This window comes from Camelus ferus, chromosome 22, assembly GCF_009834535.1.
Source record: "Camelus ferus isolate YT-003-E chromosome 22, BCGSAC_Cfer_1.0, whole genome shotgun sequence".
Classification (NCBI taxonomy): Eukaryota; Metazoa; Chordata; class Mammalia; order Artiodactyla; family Camelidae; genus Camelus; species Camelus ferus.
In genome coordinates this window covers 26,644,191-26,663,957 of record NC_045717.1, presented here as the reverse complement: position 1 = coordinate 26,663,957, position 19,767 = coordinate 26,644,191, and the positions used below count along the sequence as shown (strand labels likewise).

The following is a 19,767-nucleotide window of genomic DNA, read 5'->3' as shown; positions in this document are numbered from 1 at the left end:
GTGGCCGGGGCACGGCAGGAGGGGGCGCCCGCGGCCCTCCCGGCGCTCGGGCGGGACAAAGGCCGGAGCCCCGGCTCCTCCCCGGCCGGTGCGGCGGCGACGGCCCGCGCTCTCAGAGTCTGCGCCGCCGGGCCGGCGCCCGGGGCCACCCCGGCGCCCAGCCCGCCGCCGCCTGACTTCTCGGCGCCCGAGGTCGCGCGCGCCCAGGCGGGGGCGGCCGGGGATCTCCAAGCGCCGGCGCGCCCTCCTCCCGCCCGCCCTGCGCCCGCCCGCTCGGCGGCGGCAGAGGAGGCGGAGACGGCTGGCAGGCGGCGGCCAGGCGAGCGCGGCGGCCGGACCGGGGCCATGGCGCCCGCGCAGCGCCCGCTGCTGCCGCTGCTGCTGCTGCTGCTGCTGCTGCTGCCGCCGCCGCCGCCGCCGCCGCCCTTCGCGCGCGCCGAGGACGCCGCCCGCGCCAACTCGGACCGCTACGCCGTCTACTGGAACCGTAGCAACCCCAGGTGAGCGTGGCCACGGGTGGGGACTGGGCGTCGGGAGACCCCGGACGCCCCCACCCCAGCCTGGCCTCCCGCCCCGAGCTCCAGGCGCTCCTACGCGCAGCCCCCGGACTGGGGGCGCCCGCTGCCCACGGGAGCCCCCAGGGAGTTCCGGCCCCCGGAGTTTGGGAGAGTCGCGCTCCGCGCGTATCTCCCCCCAGGGCACCCCGCTGCCTGCGATTTGGGAGACTCTGCGCCCTGCACGCCCCAGAGCTCTGCCGGCCCCAGAGTTTGGGGATCCCATCTGGCACCCTCAGAAGTCGTGCAGCCTGGAATTGGGGGACCCCATCCTCGAGCCTCTCCAGGGATCCCTGCTGGCTTTAGAGTTGGTAGGGATTTCCCAGAACCTTATTACTGAGCTGCGCCTGGAGGTGGGGGACCGTGGTACTGCCAGGCAGGGGTCCACGGGAGCGTTCTCCCCGTAGGTCCCCAGATGAACTTGGGGAAGTTGGAATGTCCCTCCCTACAGACTGGCCTCCACGTTCACTCCAGGGGGTCCCTGGTTCCTGCTTTGTAGTGAAGGGGAGACTGAGGTACCGAGGAGGCTGGGGGTCAGTCCCGGGAGTCTTGATCAGGTGGTACCCTCTCTTGCCCTCCTGGCGCAGATGAGGAAACTGAGGCTCAGAGGGGCTGAGCAGCTGGCTCAAGGTCATGGCGAGGGGAGGAGAGCTGGGGCAGGGACCCAGGTGGCCTTGTGCCCAGCCTGCCACGCCCGGCCGAGGTGCCCCACCCGCCTGCCTGCAGGCCTCCTCAGTGTCAGGCATGGAGTGTGATCTGGGGAGCAGCAGATGCCCCCATTAGTCGAGCGAGAAAAGTTTGCTGGTGACTGACCACGTCCTGGACATCAGCGGAAGCTCTGGGCCATCTGGGGTCTGGAAGGCTGGAGTGGGCTGGGGGTCCCATGGGAGATAGGGCTCCAGGGTCCTGTGGCTCCTGGTCAGCCCCGCAGTCAGGGTCAGGGTCTCATCGAGGCCGGCAGGGCTGCACATGAGGGGTAGAGACACCGGCCTCCCTGTTCCCTGCCCCTCTGCCACCGGTCACTTTCTCTCCGTTTTCAAGCGCCAGCTGAATCGCCCTCCAGAGCCCTCTGTTCTCCGCCGTCCCCTCACTGTCCCCTGCAGTCCTCGATCCTCCGGTGGAAAGTTGCATAAAGGGCCGTCTTTGAGGCAGGCTCTGGGACAAGGGCACTCAGTGTCCCTAGTGGGGGCAGGGAGTGTGCACCAAGACATCCCTCTCCGTTGCGGGGCTGTGGGGTCGGGTCCTGGAGCCCAGGGCAGAGACCCCGGGGCGAAGGAAGGGCGACTGGCCACCACGGAGCGGGTCCCCCGCGCCGTCCGCCCTGCTGGTCACATGTGGGTTTGATTAAGGCTCTTCCCTGCGGCCGAGCAGGGCGCCCAGCGGGCAGTGCTTCCCCGGCCCAAGTTTTTGGTTTCAGCTCCGGAATCTCCGTCCCAGCCTATGGCCTGTCCTTTGTTCTACCAAACGCCAAACATGAGAGAAGCCTTGAATGGGGACGGAAGGGGGTCACTGGGGCTGCCCGCTGCCCCACCTGCCACTCGGCTGCAGGCATGATGCTGGCCAGGGAAGGAGGCAGCCCCCAGTGCCCGGCCCTGGCTGGCTGCTTGGCCGCCTCCTGTTGCTGACCCGACAGCCCCGCTCTGACCAGCTGCCCTAGGGGATGGCCTTGCTGGTCCAGCGCAGACCCTGGGAGTCAGGGCTTCCTTCTCCCCTGCCTCCTGCCTGAGGCATCCTAGGTGGGAGGTGACCTCCCCGACTTCTTGTGATGCGGCCTGAGACCCAGGGGAGGACCTCACCCCAGGGAGCCGGGTTGGGTCCAGAATCGGGGCTTCATTCACCACTGAAGTTATGGGGCTCTGCCAAAGGGGGTGGCCTCGGTGGCCCAGGGATCCATCAGGAGGTTTGGTATCCAGAGGTGTCTAGACCAGAACCTGCGTCCGGTGACAGAGTGTGCGTCGGGCGTGGGAGAAGAGGTGGTGTCTGGGCTCAGAGTCCGAGGGCACCCGGAGTGGAGATTTGCTAAGGGCGCCTGGTCCCTGGCTGCTGCTGGGGAGAGAGGAGCAGAAGCGACACGCAGGCCTGAGGTGTGAGGCAGTCCCACAGGCTGAGACAAGAGAGATGGACGGGCCCGTCTGGGGAGAGACAGAGGAGAGGCGGAGGAGACGGAGGAGAACATGGAAAATGCAGGGACAGGGCCGAGCCTGAGCAAGGAGCGCACACAAAGGGCACAGTTGGGAAGGGGCCGGCGCCGGGGCTGGGCCGGCCAGGGTCGGGACCGCCTGGGCAGTGCAGGAGCTGGAGGGCTGTGTGTGCTCAGGTGGGGGGCCCCCAGGCACAGGCGGTGCTGTGGTGGGCCACCCTCACCCGGCCAGGCTTGGTACCTGCGCCGAGGTAATAAGTATGTGGCTGTGTTTCCCAAATTGCATTCTCCTGCTGTGCAGTGCTTCTCCTGCGCACACGCGGCTGGCCGACGTCGCGAGGGAGCCCCGCACCCACTCCGCCACCCCCGAAGGGTGGAGCCTGGTCCAGCCACCCAGCCTGGCACCCACACTGCCCGGCTGTCCAGCTGTCTGTCCTTGCCTGGGCGGGCACTCCTGGGCTGGCTGCCGGGCATCTCTGGGCCTGGCTGCAGCTAGGCTGGACTGGGCTGGGGGTCCTGGCCGGCCGAGTGCGGGGCTGTGTGTACTTCTGTGTATGTGGGGGGTACGGGGGTGTCTGCCCCGTCACTGTGCATTGCTGTGCACTCTCGCCCATGATTTGCAGGGGTCCTGGGGCACACGCATCACCCGGCCACACCGATGTTCACTCGCCTGCGCGTGCCTGGCAGCCCTGGCCCTGGGCGTCTGCACACGTGTCTGCATGATTGTGTCTGGAGTCCACGCGTGTGCAGAGTGCGTGCACGTCTGCAGGAGTTCTGTGTGTGGCGTGTGCGTGGTGTCTGGGGAGTACGTGTGTGTCTGCGTGTGCAGATTTGCACCTGGGGAGAACGTATGTCCATATGTGGGATACACATGTCTTTAGAGTGTCTGCATGGCGCGCACACGTGTGTCTGTGTGTGCAGCCCGGCTCTGGCCCTCCCAGGGCCTCCAGGGACACAGCTTGCCCCGCTGCCGGCCTGGCCACTCCTCCCCCACCCCCTTCTTGGGCCCAGGTGGGTCCCTGCTGCCTGTGGTGCAGAGGGGCCATCGAGGTCCAGAGCTGGCACTGCACACGCAGGGCGCCTGCCGCCCGGGAGGCCAGCGGTGCCCGCCGGGCTGGGGCTCTGCCTGACTGGGCCTCTTGGGCTTTGGCTAGACCTCTACAGGCCAGATCGCCCGCAGGTGTTGGCAGTGGCCAAGTTCCCCTCACAAATGGCCTGGTGGGAAAATGGCGGCTGGAGCAGCATCTTCCCTGGGGTGGGGGTGTCGGGCCCCCCGGTCCCTGCCGGTCTCACCCAGGCCTCTGGGACACCGACTTTGAAGGGGGCGACGCCATGATTTACTGCATGAGGCTTTTTTGTTTTGTTAGAAAAAGGCTCGTCCGCTGGCTTGGGGGCTTGGAGGATGAGGACCTGGGGGCCTGGGGGCCCTGGGGCCAGAGGGTGTGTTCTGGGGGGCTGTGGGGAGCCCCAGTTCAGGGATCCGGGAAGCCTGGGTGTGCCCTTGGGTGGATGGCTTGGCTGCTCGGAGCCCTGTGTCTCCTGTGTGAAGTGGGGCGGTGGTCGTGCCTCTCAGCGGCAGGGCCAGGGGTGCACAGGCAAGGCAGGAGCATGTCCCAGGGCAAGGAGGACCCCGATGAGGAGGGGAAACTGAGGCAGCTCCTGCGGGCCAGAGGGGGAGCCTCCAGGACCAGGCGCCTAGATCTGCAGCAATAGGGAGATTCTAGCCCGGCATGCCGGGGGCGAACCGCAGTGCGGGGGGCTGGCTGGCAGTTCTGAGATGCCCCCCACCTTCCCAGGGGCTGGGCTCTGGAGCTGGGGTTCACGGCTCCGTGGGGCCCAGTGGTCAGGTGGGCTGACCTACCTCTCCCCGGCCTTGGTCCCTCCCCATAGTGGACCCCAGGTGGCCTCGGCGGGCAAACCAAGAAACTGAGGCTTCAGGCAAGCGGTGGACTCGGCAGGATCTGGCCTCCATCTGGCTGGGGAGCCGGGCTGGGGAGGGTGCTGGCCATCTCTGACCTCTGGGCGCTCCAGCAGACATCTCCTGAGGTTCCTGGGTCCCTGGGGATCGTGGGTGGAGTGGTGGTCATCTCGGGATGGCAGGTGCATGAATAGGGGTCTGGGAGGCAGTGTTTTTGCAGAGCCCACGATTTCCTTCCATCAGCTGGTTCCACAGCCCCTGAGTCAGGCCATGTTTTCTCCATGACACACCCATCCCATGCCCCCCTCCTCAGGACGAAGGGCTTGGCCATCCTTGCCCTGCCCTGTTGCTCTGGGGGAACTGTCTCTTTTGGAGGTGGGTCCAGAGGGAAGGCTTGGCTGTGTCCCTCAGAGGGTGGGCATCCCAGATGCATGGCTGAAAGCTTGGCTCTGAGTTCTGTGGCCAGTCAGCCCAGGCCGGAAGCTCACCCCCACGCCCACTCTTGGGCCAAGCCTCCGTCTCGTCGTGGGCCTGGGGACCTTGGCTTTGGGAGGCTCCATTCACTGCAAGGGCCATGCTGCCCTTACCCGCCCCCCAACCCAGCCACAAACCCCCTAATCTGCCCACTCCTGGAGGCAGCCTCCCATTTATGCCTCCGTTTTGCGGACCCAGGGCAACTCACCTACAGCCATGAGGAAGTTGGGTCCAACTGGGGTGATCCCCCTCAAGAGGCGGCCACATCTGGGGCTGGCCAAGGAGTGTCAGGGACACTGCACACATTGTAGGGGCGGGGGAGGGTGGGGTGACCAAGGCAGGTGCTCCCTGTGGACTGTGCACCCAGGCTTCCTCCCACCTGAGACAGAGGCCTATGGGTGGGGCTGACCCTGCGGCCTTCCCCCACCTCTCCTGCCCACTCTGCCCCATTATTTTACCTCTTCAGCTCTGGGGCTTTTGCCTCAGTTTACCCCTGTACCCGCAAGGCCATAATCGTCCTTTCTCAGCTGACCCTGCACTCCCTTGAGGCCCTAATTTTCCATGAGGTCCCGCCCAGAGTCCACCCCCAGCCCCCGCCCCCAGCAGGAGGAAGCTGGCCAGACTTCAAATGGGGCCAGCATCTTCTTGGCTAGGGGAGGGCACTGAGGTCTCGGGGCCTCGCTGGGGGTGGTGGGGAGGGGTGGGCGGGCTCTGTCCATCCTGAGCCCCAGGACCCTGCTCCCTACAGGCCGGCCTGGGTGTGCTCCTTGCTGGGATCTTTGCTGGTATCTCTGAGCCCCCCTTTTTTGAGGGTTTGTCTGTTTTGGGGGGAGAGGTAATTAGGTTTATTTATTTATTTATTTATTTATTTATTTATTACTGGAGGTGCTGGAGATTGAACCCAGGACCTCACGCATGCTAAGCATGCGCCCTACCACTGAGCTGTACCGTCCCCCAACGCCTCTTTAATAGGAGCTGTGAACGGGCTCAGACCTGGGAGACAGAGGCAGAGGAGCAGGGATTGGTGGGGACACAGACTCCCCTGGGTGCAGGATGAGGGCCTGGCTGCTGCCTGTCCCACCTGTGCCTCAGTTTCCAGTCTGGGAAGGTGGCACAGTACCCCCACCCCCCATTGGGGTGAGACTCCTAATTAGTTGCTTTGCGATTAGCATCTAATGACTTGACAGTCTCCCGATTGGAGCTAATTAGCTGCGTGCCGGATGGTTGCCAGGGAGGGGGTGGTGGGTGGGGTTGGGATGGCCGGTGAGGGTCACTGGGGGCTGGGAGGGCTGCCTGGAGGAACCGACACTGGCAGGCAGCTGGCAGGATGAACTGAGGGTGAAGGTGTGGCTGGGTGGGGGCAGGGAGGTCTGAAAGCCTCAGGGAGCCCTCTGTCTGGGAAGGGATCCCAAGTTAGTCATTAACCCCTTAGTGAGAATTTCGATCTCTATCTGCCTCTCCCACAGAGCATTTGCATATCAGGCTTCGGCACTGATGGAGGGAATGAAGGCTTGTCTTGCTCTTACCAGGCTTGGTTTAGGATTGGGGCCCCCTCCCCTGCACAGGCGCCACCCTGAGCAGGGGCGAGGCGCCAGCTTGGAACCGGGATTGCCAATGCAGCAAGGCCGGCGCGGTTTTAGGGTGGGGAAGGGAAAAAAGTGGCCCATGTAGGAGGCCAGAGCTCAGGTGGTGGTGGAGGGGGCAGTGCTTCTCCTGGGACCCCCCTGCTTGGGGTCCTCACTCCTGAGCCTGGGGACAGCTTTCTGCTCTTCATGTCTCTTGCACCTTAAAGACCTTGCACCCTTGGCCTTTGTTCAATGAACAAACATGCACTGAGTGCCACTGTGTACAGGGCCTGTGCTGGCCACAGAGGAAGGGCCAGTGAAGGAGGCCAACCCTGTGATTCGGGAAAGGCAGGCAGTGAGCTGTGTGAAGGCACATACATACAATGATGCCTGAGTGAGATGAGGTGGGAAAAGCAGGGAAAGGCGTTCAGGCAGAGGGAGCCGCTTGTGCAAAGGCCCTGGGGTGCAAACAGCTCGGCCTGGAGGGTGAGCTGCGGGAGGCAGAGGGCGATGAGGTTGAGGGTGGGAGCCACACGGGGCCTGGTGGGCCTGAGAGGCCTGTGGGTTTTGTTCTGAGTGGTGGGGAACCAGTGGAGGGCTTTGAGCCAACAGATCACAGGGTCTGATTTACATTCAGAAAAGCGAGCCCTGGATTTTGGGAGGAACCTGGCCACCCTGCTGGGGCCTGGACTTCCAGCCTCTGAGCCAGTAAAGCAGCTTTTGGTCTTTTCAGAAGGTGAGCTGAGGGGAACGTGATGGTGGTGGTGACACCGTGGGAGGAAGGCAGGGATCACGGGGGAAACACAGGCAGAGGCGGAGGGAGAGGCAGGGGAGACGCTGCAGCCCCACCTCTCGAGTCCGTTCTCTCTGGGAAGACCCTGCATAGAGTCAGGTTCTCTTTCAGGCTGAGTGTGTCTCCTCCGGCATCATGCCAGGGACGAGAGGGGAAACTGAGGCCCAGAGCTGGGTGGGGGACCAGGACCCCCCCACTGCCTGCGGTTACCCATCACAGCCTCTGCCGCAGGGCCCGCCTGGTGAGGGTGGGTCCCCGGGCGGCTGCTGGGCCATGGCTGTCATCGATCAGCTGATCAATGGGGCCGGGAAGGAGCGAAAATGACTTTTCAAAAAGCCTGGAGCAGCTTCTGCATCGATCGCGCCCAAGGGGCCGGAGAACAAGGCTGGTCAATGAGATGCCTGTGCCCGGCCAGCCGTGGGGCGGCCCAAGGGAGCAGCAGGGTCCCAGCCTGACCCAGGGTCGCCCCATATCTGTGTACACCGCTGGAGTTCTCCCAGTATCAGCCTCAAGGACCATCCCCACTGCACAGAGTTGGAAACTGAGGCTTTGAGAAGAGGAACTGAGAGACCCAGCTGGACTCCATCCTGCCACTGAACCAGGATTAGGTGGATACTTGGCCCTCGACTGACCCCCGCTGCCAGACACGTTTATTCTGTAAATGCTTTCCCACCTCTGTGGGACGTGGGTGGGCTCCCTGTCCCTGGAGAAACCCAGCAGAGGGGGGAAGCGGCTGGGGGTGCATCCACCCCACCCCCCACCCCCCGCCAGCTTCCTGACCAGAAATTCTGCGAGCCTTACCTCAGCGACAGACTTGAAGTCATCACACTGGCTCTCTAGTGACCGATGGGGAAACAGAGGCACAGGAGCCGGGTCTTCTGCCTGCCTCCTTCCCACCTCTGGGGTTCCAGGAGCCCTTGCCCCTGCCTGGTGCAGTCTCAGGGGTGGCAGGGGGCAGGCCAATGCCATCTGATAACCCAGCCGCCCCCTCAGGTGCTGACTGTGCCAGTTACCACAGCCGGCATGGGGGCCCTGCCTTGTTCCCTCCCGCGGGCTGGGGCAGCTGCTGGAGCAGGCACGGAGGGGCTGGGATCCTAGCAGCCTGTGCCCTCCCTGCCCCCGAGCCTCACTGGGCCTCAGTTTCCCCGCCAGTGCAGGGAGGGAGGAGGCAGGGACAGCCTGGGGGAGCCTGCCCCCCAGCCTTCCGCTGCTTGGGCCTTTTATGTGCTAATGAGCCCCTCTCAGGAGGCCCCCTTGTCCCCCCTCGGTCCAGGCCGCGTTTACATGACAGGGGCCCGGGGGACCGCGTCCATGAGATCTAAGGGCTCCTGGCGCTGTAGCCCGAGGCGATGATGGAGGGGGAGCTGCCGGTCCCTCGCTCAGCTGACCTCCATCCTCATCAGATGAGGCTGGGTCTGGGGGGGTGTCCCCTGGGGAAAGGGGTGCATGCTGCATGTCAGTATGTTAAGACCCCCAGGGCAAAGGCTGGGGGCAGAGGTGTCAGGGGTGGGGAACCTGGCGGGGTGGCCCAGAGCTTGAGGGGTAGCTGCCAGGTTTTAATGGCTCTGAAGAGAGAGCACAGGATGCCACACCGTATGGAAGGGGCGGTGCTGGGGGCAGTCGAATCCAGGGCATCCCTGAGTTGGACTGAGGGGGTGAGGCCCGAACAGCCTTCCCAGGAAGCCTCTCCCCTTTCAGGGAAACTGAGACTAGGGGAGGGGTAGAGCCTGTCCCAGAGAGGCCCATGTCTCCCCCTGCCCTTGGCCTGCCTTCTTGCCGGGCAGATCTGCAGAAGGAAAGCTAAGGAGGCTGCATCTTGGGGTAGCATGGGGGGCCTGCCTGGAGGAGGGGGCAGAGAAGTCAAGCAGTTACAGTTTTGGAGATGGACTTCCTGGGAGGGGAAGCATCTTGGGCCAGGCCTGTTGTGGCTGAGGGGCACAGATGTCGATTCTGCACGGGGTGAGGGGCTTGGGGGGGCTCCCAGTCACAGGGAGCCTGCTCGGTTGCATCTGGTTACCCAGAATGCTCGGCGGCAGCCCCTCCTCCCCAGCGCCCACATCATTGTGGGCCGGTGGGTGGCTCAGGACTCCACCGCCTCAAGGCACCTGCTGTGGCCTAGTTGGGTGGTGGGTTGTTCCAGGCAAGGGACCATGGGCTCACACCTTGGCACCTCTCTGTGGGCAGGGCGTTTGCCCAGCGGTCCCCTAACCACCCCCCTGCCCCATCTCCCACCTACCCCTTTGTCCCTGAACTAACCCATCTCCCCCGCTCCTCCCCCGCCTGCCCTGGTGCTCCAGAGCCGCCCCCGGCCTCTGTTCCCACGCTGACCACTGACCCCTACCCATCTTCCCCATCCCTCCCTTCCCCACTTCCGTTCCGCTGTGCTCCCCATCCCCCATCCCCGCCCCTCCCGGGCGGTGACCACTGGCCGCTCCGGCAGGTTCCACGCGGGCGCTGAGGACGACGGCGGCGGCTACGCGGTGGCGGTGAGCATCAACGACTACCTGGACATCTACTGCCCGCACTACGGGGCGCCGCTGCCGCCGGCCGAGCGCATGGAGCGCTACGTGCTGTACATGGTCAACGGCGAGGGCCACGCCTCCTGCGACCACCGGCAGCGCGGCTTCAAGCGCTGGGAGTGCAACCGGCCCGCGGCGCCCGGGGGGCCACTCAAGTTCTCCGAGAAGTTCCAGCTCTTCACGCCCTTCTCGCTGGGCTTCGAGTTCCGTCCGGGCCACGAGTACTACTACATCTGTGAGTGCGGGCGGGCAGGCCGGGCTGCCCCTGCGCCCACACTGCCTCCGGCTCGGCTCCCAGCCCTGCGCCCGGTCTCCCTGTCCTGCCCTCGAGCCCTCCTGCGACCTCTGTCCCTGGATCGGCCCCTGGGCCTCGGGGCTGGGGGAGCAGTGGCCCCACCATCAGCCTGTCCCATGCTGAGACCAGGGGTGCTCCCCAACCCGGCACTGAGCTGGGGAACAGGCCTGCGGAGTCTGGCGAGGGAGGGGTGAAGGCCGGCCAACCCTGGACTGCTGGGATCTCCCCACCTCCCCACAGCCCGCCCACTGGCCCCCAGATTCCCTGTGGACTGTCAAGGCTACTTTTTCAGGTTGGCTGGTGACGGCTCAGGACACTAGGCCTGCATGCCCAGCTGGGGTCCTGGGGCTGGGTAGGCTGCCCCCAACCCCTGCTGGGCCCCAAAGGGCCCCTTTCCTCTCCTGATCAAGTGCCAAGGACAGGGTCTGGGGAGGCAGCTGAGTCAGGCCTGGGTTTGGGTTCCTGCTCTGCAGGGCCTCTGCAGGGCCTCTGCAGAGACAGGCTATCCACTGTCTCTGGAAACCTGAGTCAGGAATATGGGGTCCCAGAATTGCCCCTGCCGAGATGGGGGTATCAGGGCGCCCACCTTGGCATCGGACTCATGCTGCCCCTGAGGCCCTGAGACTCAGATGGACTGGGGGAGTCCCTGCTTCTCAGCCTCCTGGGGGCTGATGGGGAGCAGGTGGGGAGTGAGGGTCTGTGCCCCGGGACTTCAGGATGGGGCCGGCACCTTGCCATCCCGGCTCCCACTGAGTCAAATTGAACTCCACAAGGCTCCATTTCCTCCTTTCTCTGCTCTATTTGGATTTTTTCTTTTTAATTCAAGGAAGGAGGGGTTGGGGGAGGGGAAGAAGGTGTTTAAGTCCCCGTAATATAAGAAAAATTACATTTTTCTTTCTGAGACGAGAGTTTCATAAAGATAATTATTGTAATTATTCGTCCTATCTCTGTGACGAATGTTATTTTTATTACGTGCTTTTTAATCTTCATCTCCCAGCATGAGGGGCTTCTAGGGGTCGGGCAGAGGTGATGGCCACAGAGAGGACGGGCAGGGACAGGCCCAGCCGCATCCTTGTGGGGGCCCACGCCTGTTGAGCGCATGAACCCCACCGCCCGCTGGGCCTCAGGCTTCCCTCCCTGGCCAGTCCTGGTCCCCAAACCCCTGCCTCCTGAGTCCTCAGTGATGCTCTGGTACCACTGCCATGCCCCTCCGGGTGCTTGCCAAGTGGGTTAGGGAGCAGGGAGCCGACGGTGGAATTTTTAGGCGTGAGGACCCAATGTGCTTCAGCCTCCACGTGACCCTGGGCGGTGTGGGTCACGGTTGGGGTGAGGTAGGAATGCTGCCTCCTTCCCCAGGGTAACTGGGCTCCCATCACCCCCCAGATGGAAATATTCATTTCCAAAACACCTCCTGTGGGCCAGTTGAGGCCCGGATAGGGGATTACTTGCTAACAAGCAGCCTGAGAGCAGGGATTTATCCTGAGTCAGTCATTTGGTTACACTGATTCTTTGCTGATTGAAAACAAACCTATTTTTATTCATCACCTTTGAACCGTGCCTTAAGCTGCCCTGGGGTGAGCTAGAGCCAGACACAGACACCCACCTGCCACCTCCCCATCTCTGGGGTTAGCATTCAGCAAAGGGAGTGTGCAAGAGGACTTCTGAGAAGTCATGGGCATTGTGTCTGGGGCTGTGATGTATGATTAGGAGTTTTATGGGTAGATTCCCTGATCTGGGGTCAGGGTTGGTTCATGGGCATGGGAAAGGGGATGCAGCCCCAGGAGGTCTCAGATACTGACAGCCCCCTGCCCCACTAACCCCCAACCCCTCTCTTCCAGCTGCCACGCCACCCAATGCAGTGGACCGGCCCTGCCTGCGGCTGAAGGTTTATGTTCGGCCAACCAGTAAGTATCTGGGGGGGGTCATGTAGGTTCCAGGCCCCCACTCTTGTTTTCTCAACTCAATGAATCCACTGAGCGGTCAGCAGAGTCAGAGGGTGGTCACAGCCTAGGCTGGGGAGTCCCACAACCTCCACAGTGGGCAGAGCAGGCCCTGCCCAAGCCTCTGTTTTCCCATCTGCAAATGGGAGTGTTTCAGACCTCCAAGAGTGAAGGTTGAAGGCCATGGCTGGGCTTCACTGAGGCTGCAGCCCCTTCCCCCAGAGAGTGGGCATCAGGGGGCCATTCTCTGAGGTGGACCAGAGGGCCCGTGGTCTGAGCTCTTCAAACATCTCAGCCAGTCTCTGAGAGAAGAGGGGACTCCCGCAGCCTTGACACCTCACCCCGCACCAGGCTCACATTTACTAGGTGCCTGCTGTTTGCCAGGCTCTGTGCTGGGGGCACAGCTCCAGCCCAGGTGGACAGAAATCTCTGCGCCCCGAGGTGTGGAGGGGCGAGACGCTTTACGAGGCCAGGTCCCAAGAAGGCCTGGGGAGCAGGGGGGCGGGGCTGCCCAACGCCCTGTCTCCTGTCCCCCCCCAGACGAGACGCTGTACGAGGCCCCAGAGCCCATCTTCACCAGCAACAACTCGTGCAGTGGCCTGCACAGCTGCCGGCTGTTTCTCAGCACCGTCCCCATGCTGTGGGCCCTCCTGGGCTCCTAGTCCCCGACCCACCAACCGGCCGGGACGCCGGCCCCAGCTGGACGGCTCACCTCCGAGACCAAATAGAGACGCCGCTTCTCCCCCGGCCGGTGCTGCTCCACGGGGCAGGGGCCGCCCGCCCCAGGGCTGGCCAGGGCGGTGGCAGCCCCGGCCCCCCCGCGCGCCTGGGGCCGGCTGGCCTCTCAGCCCCTGGCCTGGCCACCGTGTCTGAGGGCCCTAGAGAGCCCGGGAGCCTCTTGGCGATGCTGGGTGGTTTGTTTTCGCGTTTGTTGGTTTGGTTTATTTTTCAGTGTATTTTTCATGGTTGGATCAGAAACTTGAGTTTTTTATTTAATTTATTCCTTGCTGTCACCCGTGACTTCGGGAAGAAAACAGAATGGATGGGGCAGGGGCTCCTGGACCCCTGGGGGAGGGGGATCGGGAAACCCCAAATCTGGTCAATCCATCTGTTGAGTTCTGGCTGACGTGGACCCCCAGGTGCCGCGGGACAGGCTGGCCTGAGGCAGAAGGGGTGGCGGTGAGTGCCCCCTCCCCACCGATTCGGGCCCAGGGGCTCCCAGCCCGCCCTCCTCCCGCCGGCACTGGCTCTCAGAGTGCAAAACCATGAGGCTTCACCAGAGGCCCTGTGGAGCCTCGGCCCCCTCGGAACCACAGGCCCCACCCGTCCCCCAGCCTCGCTCGATGGCCCCCGAGGCCGAGAAGACATTACATTTATGTAAATAGAGCCAGCAAGTATATACTGTGATTTATTTTTACTGTATTCCTGAGGATGGACTGGAATGTTTCTTTTTTCCTCACCCCTTTATGGGGAGAGGGGCTTTTATTTTGGCGGGGGGGTGGGGTGGACTTTTTAGAGTAGAAGCTGCACTTCGCAATAAGCTCCTTTGTCTGTCAGACCCCCTTGCCTCGACTCTATGACTAATAATGTTTGTAAGAAAAGGGAAAACAGGACAGAACAAAACGGGGAGGGGGGACATCACCACCAAAAAAAACACCCCTCCCAAAGACACTTCAATGAAGTAAACAGTGCATTTATACAGATTTCATATTTCTACCCGCCTTTCCTGACCTGTGTTTTATATATATTATATATAAATATATATCGTGCGCGGCCGCCGGGAGACGGCTCAGGCACGCCGGTGGGGGGCTTTTGTAGGGGGTGGGCAGGCAGCGTGGCCACGCCTGGAGCTGGCGACGAGTCCTCCCCCTCTCCGTCACAATCAACTTTGGATTCTGTATTTTTTTATAATAAAATGAGTGTAAACGTCAAGGCTGCGTGTGTTTGGGGCTGCCGGTCGTGCTGGAAGGATGCTTTGTGCTAATCGTCTGGAGTCGGGTCTGGACTCTGCTGGGAGGGGTGTCTTTGGTTCTGTGCACCTTTGGGAGCTGGACACCGGAATGAGCATTTTAGGGGGGGGTTGTACCCTTCATCGCCACCCTGGGGGATGGGACCAAGCCCCTGCGCCCTAGGGCAAAAGGGAGGATGGAGGGAAGAGGGAGACTGGCTGTGAGCACGCAGCAGGGCTTACTAAGCATTATTCACCCAGCGCACCTGAGCACGTCGGAATCCCTGGACCCCAGGGCCGGTCAAGGCCTCCTGTACCCTTGGCCATGCTCGGTGGTGGTGGTGGGGGATCTGAGGGGGTGGTCTTCAGGTCCTAGGATGACTCTTACGGTCCAAATTCTGTGACTTCTTGGTCGCCAAGCTCTGCTGTAGTGTGACTCAGTTTCCCCAGATGCTCCAGGCCAGTGTAGGGGTCTGTCGTCTCTAATCCTCTCCTGGCTTTACCTAAAAGCCATGTGTCACAGGGTTCTGAGGTTCCAGGGGCCTTCACCCCAGCCTAGCCCCAGAGGGGGCTGAGGGACTGGGGCCTGGGGGCTGGTCCTCGCCTTGGTGCCACCTGCCAGGACCGCAGTGTCCCCGCCACGATGAGCCGAGAGGGAAGGCTCTCCGCTAATCAATCCGGCCGTGCTGGGTCCGGAGACGGGGGCTGCCTCTTAATGAGGCCAGCAAGCGGCACAAAGACCCCTGTGTGTGCCCCGCCTGCCCTGCCCAGCGGCTGGGGACGGAGGCGGGGCGCCGTTCTGATCACCACGGACAGGGAGACGAGGGATGCCCCCTCCACGGCAAGGGCCCCGAGGCTCAGAGAGGCAGGAGGCCTCCCAGTGCCTGCTCTTCCTGAGACCCCTCACCCCAACACTCCAACCTGCCCATGGGGACGGAGGGAACTGGAGGGAGAGGATGAAATGCAGGGGTCATGGGGCAGAATCTTAGCAGCTAACTTTGATTTTTGTTACTTAAAAAAAATACTTACTGAGATATAATTCACCTACTACACAATCTATCCATTTAAAATACAATTCCACATTTTTTATATATTCACAGGGTTGTACAACCATCACCACTATCTAATTCCAGAACATTCTCATCACCCCAGAAAGAAGCCTGGGCCCCATTAGCTGTCACCCCAGCCCCCACCCCCAGCCCCTGACGACCAGGAGCCCCCTCCCTGTGTCTGGGGACTGGCCTGTTCTGGACATTTCACATCCATGGAGTCACACACTGTGTGTCCTTCTGTGTCTGCGTCTCTCACTGAGCATCGTGCTCTCAGAGTCCGTCCATGGGGTAGTGGGTGTCAGTACTGCTCTCCTGTTCACGGCTGAATAATATTCCAATATGTGGATTGATAACATTTTGTTTATCCATCACCAGTTTATGGACATTTGGGTTGTTTCCTTTTAAGTATTTTGAGGACTGTATTATTTTTGAGACAATGCTTTAACAGAAAGGTGACCTTGAGGGGAGGGTATAGCTCATTTGGTAGACCACAGGCTTAGCATGGATGAGGTTCTGGGTTCAATCCCCAGTACCTCCAAAAAATAAACAAATAAGTAAACCTAATTACCCCCCACAAATAAACCAAAAAAAAAAAAAAAAAAAAAAAGAAAGGTGACCTTGGATGGGTAAGTACCAAAAAACTCTGTTCCCACCTTGGAGCCTTTGCACGTGCTGTGCCCCTTGCCTGCTCTGCTCTTTCTATAGATCACTGCTTGGCTCTCTCTCTCTGCCCCTTCAGATTGGTCAGTTGTCCCCTCTCCACCTCCCTGGCAAAGTGCCCTCCCCACGCCTCTTGCTGTCAGATTCTTTACTTGTCCATCTTCACAGGCTGGGAGTCCCCAGAGGGCAGGGGGACTGGCCCACAGTCAGGAGTCTCTCCGCAGACTTGTCACCTGCCACATGCACAGACACACGTGCACACGTGCAGAGGAGCCACCCAGCCGCGCCCAGCTCTGCACACCCCTGTACTGACGGATGCCTGTGTTTGGGGCCTGGGTCTCTCAGGAACTACCCTGTCCAGCGCCAGCCACCGGTCCCAGCCGTGGGGGCCACCGCCAATGTGCAGAGTGGCCACTCACTCCCGGGGCTGCAGTGTGCGTGGCGGGGTCCCCCAGGGCGACCATCAGTATGCGGGTCCCACGCGTACCTGGAGGCTCTGGAGTGAAGTGATTTCCCTTCCACAGCCCTGCTACTGGCCAGGGGTTGGGGTTCGGGGGAGTCCTGAGGGTCCCCCACCCCCAAATCCTGACAGTTGCTCTCAGGTGGAGCCAGGCTTCCCCAGTCGGGAACTCTTCAGATTCATGGCTGTCTTGGTCTGGTGCATTCAATGCCCATGGTCACTGGAGGGCATCCCACAGCCCTTCCCCTCTGGGCCCTGGGTCCCCCGTCCGTGTCTCTGGGGAAAAGCCCCCGGCCCTGCACTTGGGTCCTGCCCTGTGACCACGACGGAGGGGCTGATGCCTCGCCCTCTGGACTGATGCGTCAAGTCCCTTGGCCACGGCCAGAGAGCAGGTCAGGTCAGGGCCCCCACAGCTCCCCCAGGTCGCTCGGAGGAAAGGCCACAGTCCCAGGACTGCAGGGCTCACGTCGCTTCTCCAGCGTCTCCACCTGGTCCTCCCTCCTGACACCTGCTCCCTCGGGGACAGTCCGACTCTCTGGGGCGCTCCTGTCCACAACTCCCATGTCTCCCGTGTCAGTGTCAGCTCCCCCAGCAAGCACTGAGTGAGCACCTACTCTGTGCAGTCCCTGCTGGGCCCTCCCCTGGTCTGTGGTGTTGGAGAGAGGACGGTGGGGCCTGCTCCCGTGGCTCCAGGGCCCCATATTTGAGGGGCTTATGGGTCATGGGAGGAGGCTGTGGTGTTGGGGACCCTGGTCCAGGTTGCAGGTGGCTCGGTGGCCACTGATGGACAAATAAAAAGTGAGTTCACAGCCAGAGAGCCCTTGATGAGCCATAAATCACCACAAGATGACACACAAGCCGGAAATTAAGTGGCTGTAGCCGGGCTGGTGTGGCCGGTGGGGCTGAGATGGCCAGGGTGAGGCCAAGAGCCCTCCCACCCTCAGTTTTCCCTCTGGAGCTGCTGGCAGTGGTCATGATTGGAACAATACTGGTGGTGATCAGGGCTGGTGCTGGTGTGGACAGGGAGTGGGGCTCAAACCCTGGGCACAGAGCAGGTGGCAGCGGAGACCAGACTGATGGGCGATTCAGGCATTTCCTTACCCCGTCTTCATGGAGGTGGGAAGGGAGAGGACAGGGGCAAAGGAGGTGGGCAGGGGGAGCCAGGGGTGGCTTTGGGGCAGGACTGGAGGCCAGGGAGGAGGAGGGGACTCTGGGGGGGGGCACTGCTGAGCCTGAGGACCCCGGATTCCCCCTGGGGAGGTGTCCAGGAGGCCGCTGACCCTTCAGTGCCTCTCCTCTCTGCACTGTTGCCTGATGGAGCAGAAACCCCACCCCATCCATCCTCTCCACACTTACAGGCTTACTTATGGGAGCGAGGAATCTGGGGGTTGCCCACTCCATGGTTGAGGCAGGGATGTCCTGGGCGAGACCCCTCCCTCTCAGGCCAGAGAGAGAGGCTCTCCCAGGGGGCTCCCACCCTAAAGCCCTTGACCCGCCCCATTGATCCGGAAATGGAGGCTGAGGCCCAGAGGCAATCGATGAACCCTAATGGACAGTGCAGTCCCAGGGGAACGGTGGGCACTGAATGGTGGAGAAGACCTATCGTGTGCAGATGGGGAAACTGAAGCCCCACAGGTCGACGGGAGTGAATCCAGAGTGAGCCCCTGGCCTCCGTGGCATCAGGAGTTTGATCTGAACTGGATCTAGGAAGCAGGGCATGGAGGAGACCTGGGTTTCTCCACAGCAGCCCAGGGTGGGAGCCTGGGTGGAGGGCTGGTCCCTCATGCCCACCCTCCAGGAAACACCAGTTCACCCACCAGGCTATGGTAGGGCCACAGAGGGGTGTCCTCTCCACAGCTCTGATGCACCGGCTTACTTGGGGGAGGAGCTCCGCTGTGGGCCGGCGTTCAGGTGCTTCCACCAGGCTGTGCGCCTCCCTCCGTGGGCCTTGGGGTGGGAGGGTCCCGTCAGGATCCCATCCCCTGCCCCTCCGCTCCTGCAGCAAGGTTGCTTGGATGGCTGGCAGAGAGGCTGTGGGAGGTGGCGGGGGGTTATTGTCTATGGAGCCCCGGGAGCCCCTCACCTGCGGAGCCCAACTCCCCGCTGCTTCCATGATTTATTTGCATTATCTGCTGATCCCTTCCAAGGTTGCCACTGTTAATGAGAGGGAAACTGAGGCAGGCGTCAGTTTTCCCAGCCCAGGCGGGGTCCTGGGGGAGGAAGAGGAGACGAGAGGTGGTGGTTGGACCCCGAGGACCCTCGGGCGGGGGCGGGGGCGGGCTAGAGAGCCAGCCGCCTACCTCAAACCCGTTTGCAGTTTTAAGTGCTTAAAAGCCTCTTGCGGCCGCTGGGACCCGCCAGTGGGCGGGCGGGGGAAGGGCAGCAAAAGCTCTAGGGGCGCCCACACCTGAAAAGGCTTTGACCCAGAGATAGGCAAGGCGTCCGGGACACATCTGCGACCCCCCACCCCACGCCAAGGTCCCGGATCCCGCACCCTTTCCCTCGCTCAAGCCCCTGCGTGGCTCCCCAGCGCCCACCCCCTGCGAGGCCCCGCCCACAGCGCCGTCACCACCCAACCCCCCACCCCCTTCCCGCCCCAGCTCGAGCATGAGCGCGGGGCCCAGGCCGGTCCCCCAGCCCGCGATGCGGGTCCCTGCGCTCCTTCTCTCGTGAAAGGGTGTATTCTCACCCTTGAAGGTCCGGCCCCGCTCTGGGCCTCAGTTTCCCCGTTTACAAAGTGGGGGCTTGAGCTCTGGCTTCTGGGGGGCTGGAGGGCAGGCCCAGTTTGACAGCTTTGGCTAAGCTGCCTTCTTCTCTGGGAATTCCGTTTCCCCAATGGTAGGATGTGATGCCAGGTCTGGGTCTCAGCCTCCGCGCAGTCTCTGTCTCCACTGGGACCCCCAGGGGAGGGGGCGTTTTCCTTTCTGGGCCTCGGTTTAGCCCTCTGCGAGCAGGTGAGACCCAGCTGAGACCCATTTTACAGATAATACGCTGAGGCCAGAGGAGAGGCGGGCCAGCCCCAGGCCCCACAGCTGGGACCCCACGGTCATGCCGGAGCTGCCCAGGTCCACTGGGGATGGATGGAGACGGGGGCGGCCTGACCACTCCCACTCCGGCCGGTCGGGAGGAGCCAGGCCTCAGGCCCCAGCAGCCAGGCCAGTGGCGCAGGCCAGTCCCAAGTCTTTATTCTGGGCCATAGCGTCCGCAGCAGTTTCGGAGGAGCGGGCACTCTTGGTGGGGGCTCCTGAGCAGGCGGGGTGCGGTGGCTCGACCGTCCTTGCAGGTTCTTCTTAAGCAGCAAGAATTAGAGCCTGCTATTACCTTGCCATGAGGGGCACCCCGAAAGGGCCCTCCCTCCGCAGGACCCGCTCAGCGCCAGCTGGCCCTGACAGGGGACAGGTTCCAGCCCGCCCTGTGCCTGTGCCTGTGCCTCCCCACCACCCGCTGGG

At 62.5% G+C, this 19,767-nt stretch overlaps 1 protein-coding gene across 1 annotated transcript; it reads left to right on the top strand.

Annotated features, from left to right (window-relative positions):
- The first annotated feature begins 107 nt into the window (after positions 1 to 107).
- On the top strand, positions 108 to 14,130 carry EFNA2 (ephrin A2). The gene is made up of 4 exons (XM_032466128.1): positions 108 to 500; positions 9,885 to 10,198; positions 12,097 to 12,162; positions 12,739 to 14,130. The coding sequence occupies exons 1-4, from the start codon at positions 346 to 348 to the stop codon at positions 12,858 to 12,860; spliced, it is 657 nt and encodes a 218-aa protein (XP_032322019.1). The 5' UTR covers positions 108 to 345; the 3' UTR covers positions 12,861 to 14,130.
- Positions 14,131 to 19,767: the final 5,637 nt, after the last annotated feature.

Coding starts and splice junctions, on each gene's coding strand:
- EFNA2 (XM_032466128.1), top strand. CDS start 346: ATGGCGCCCGCGCAGCGCCCGCTGCTGCCGCTGCTGCTGCTGCTGCTG. Junction 501..9,884: donor TGGAACCGTAGCAACCCCAG/GTGAGCGTGGCC, acceptor CCGCTCCGGCAG/GTTCCACGCGGGCGCTGAGG. Junction 12,163..12,738: donor GGTTTATGTTCGGCCAACCA/GTAAGTATCTGG, acceptor GTCCCCCCCCAG/ACGAGACGCTGTACGAGGCC.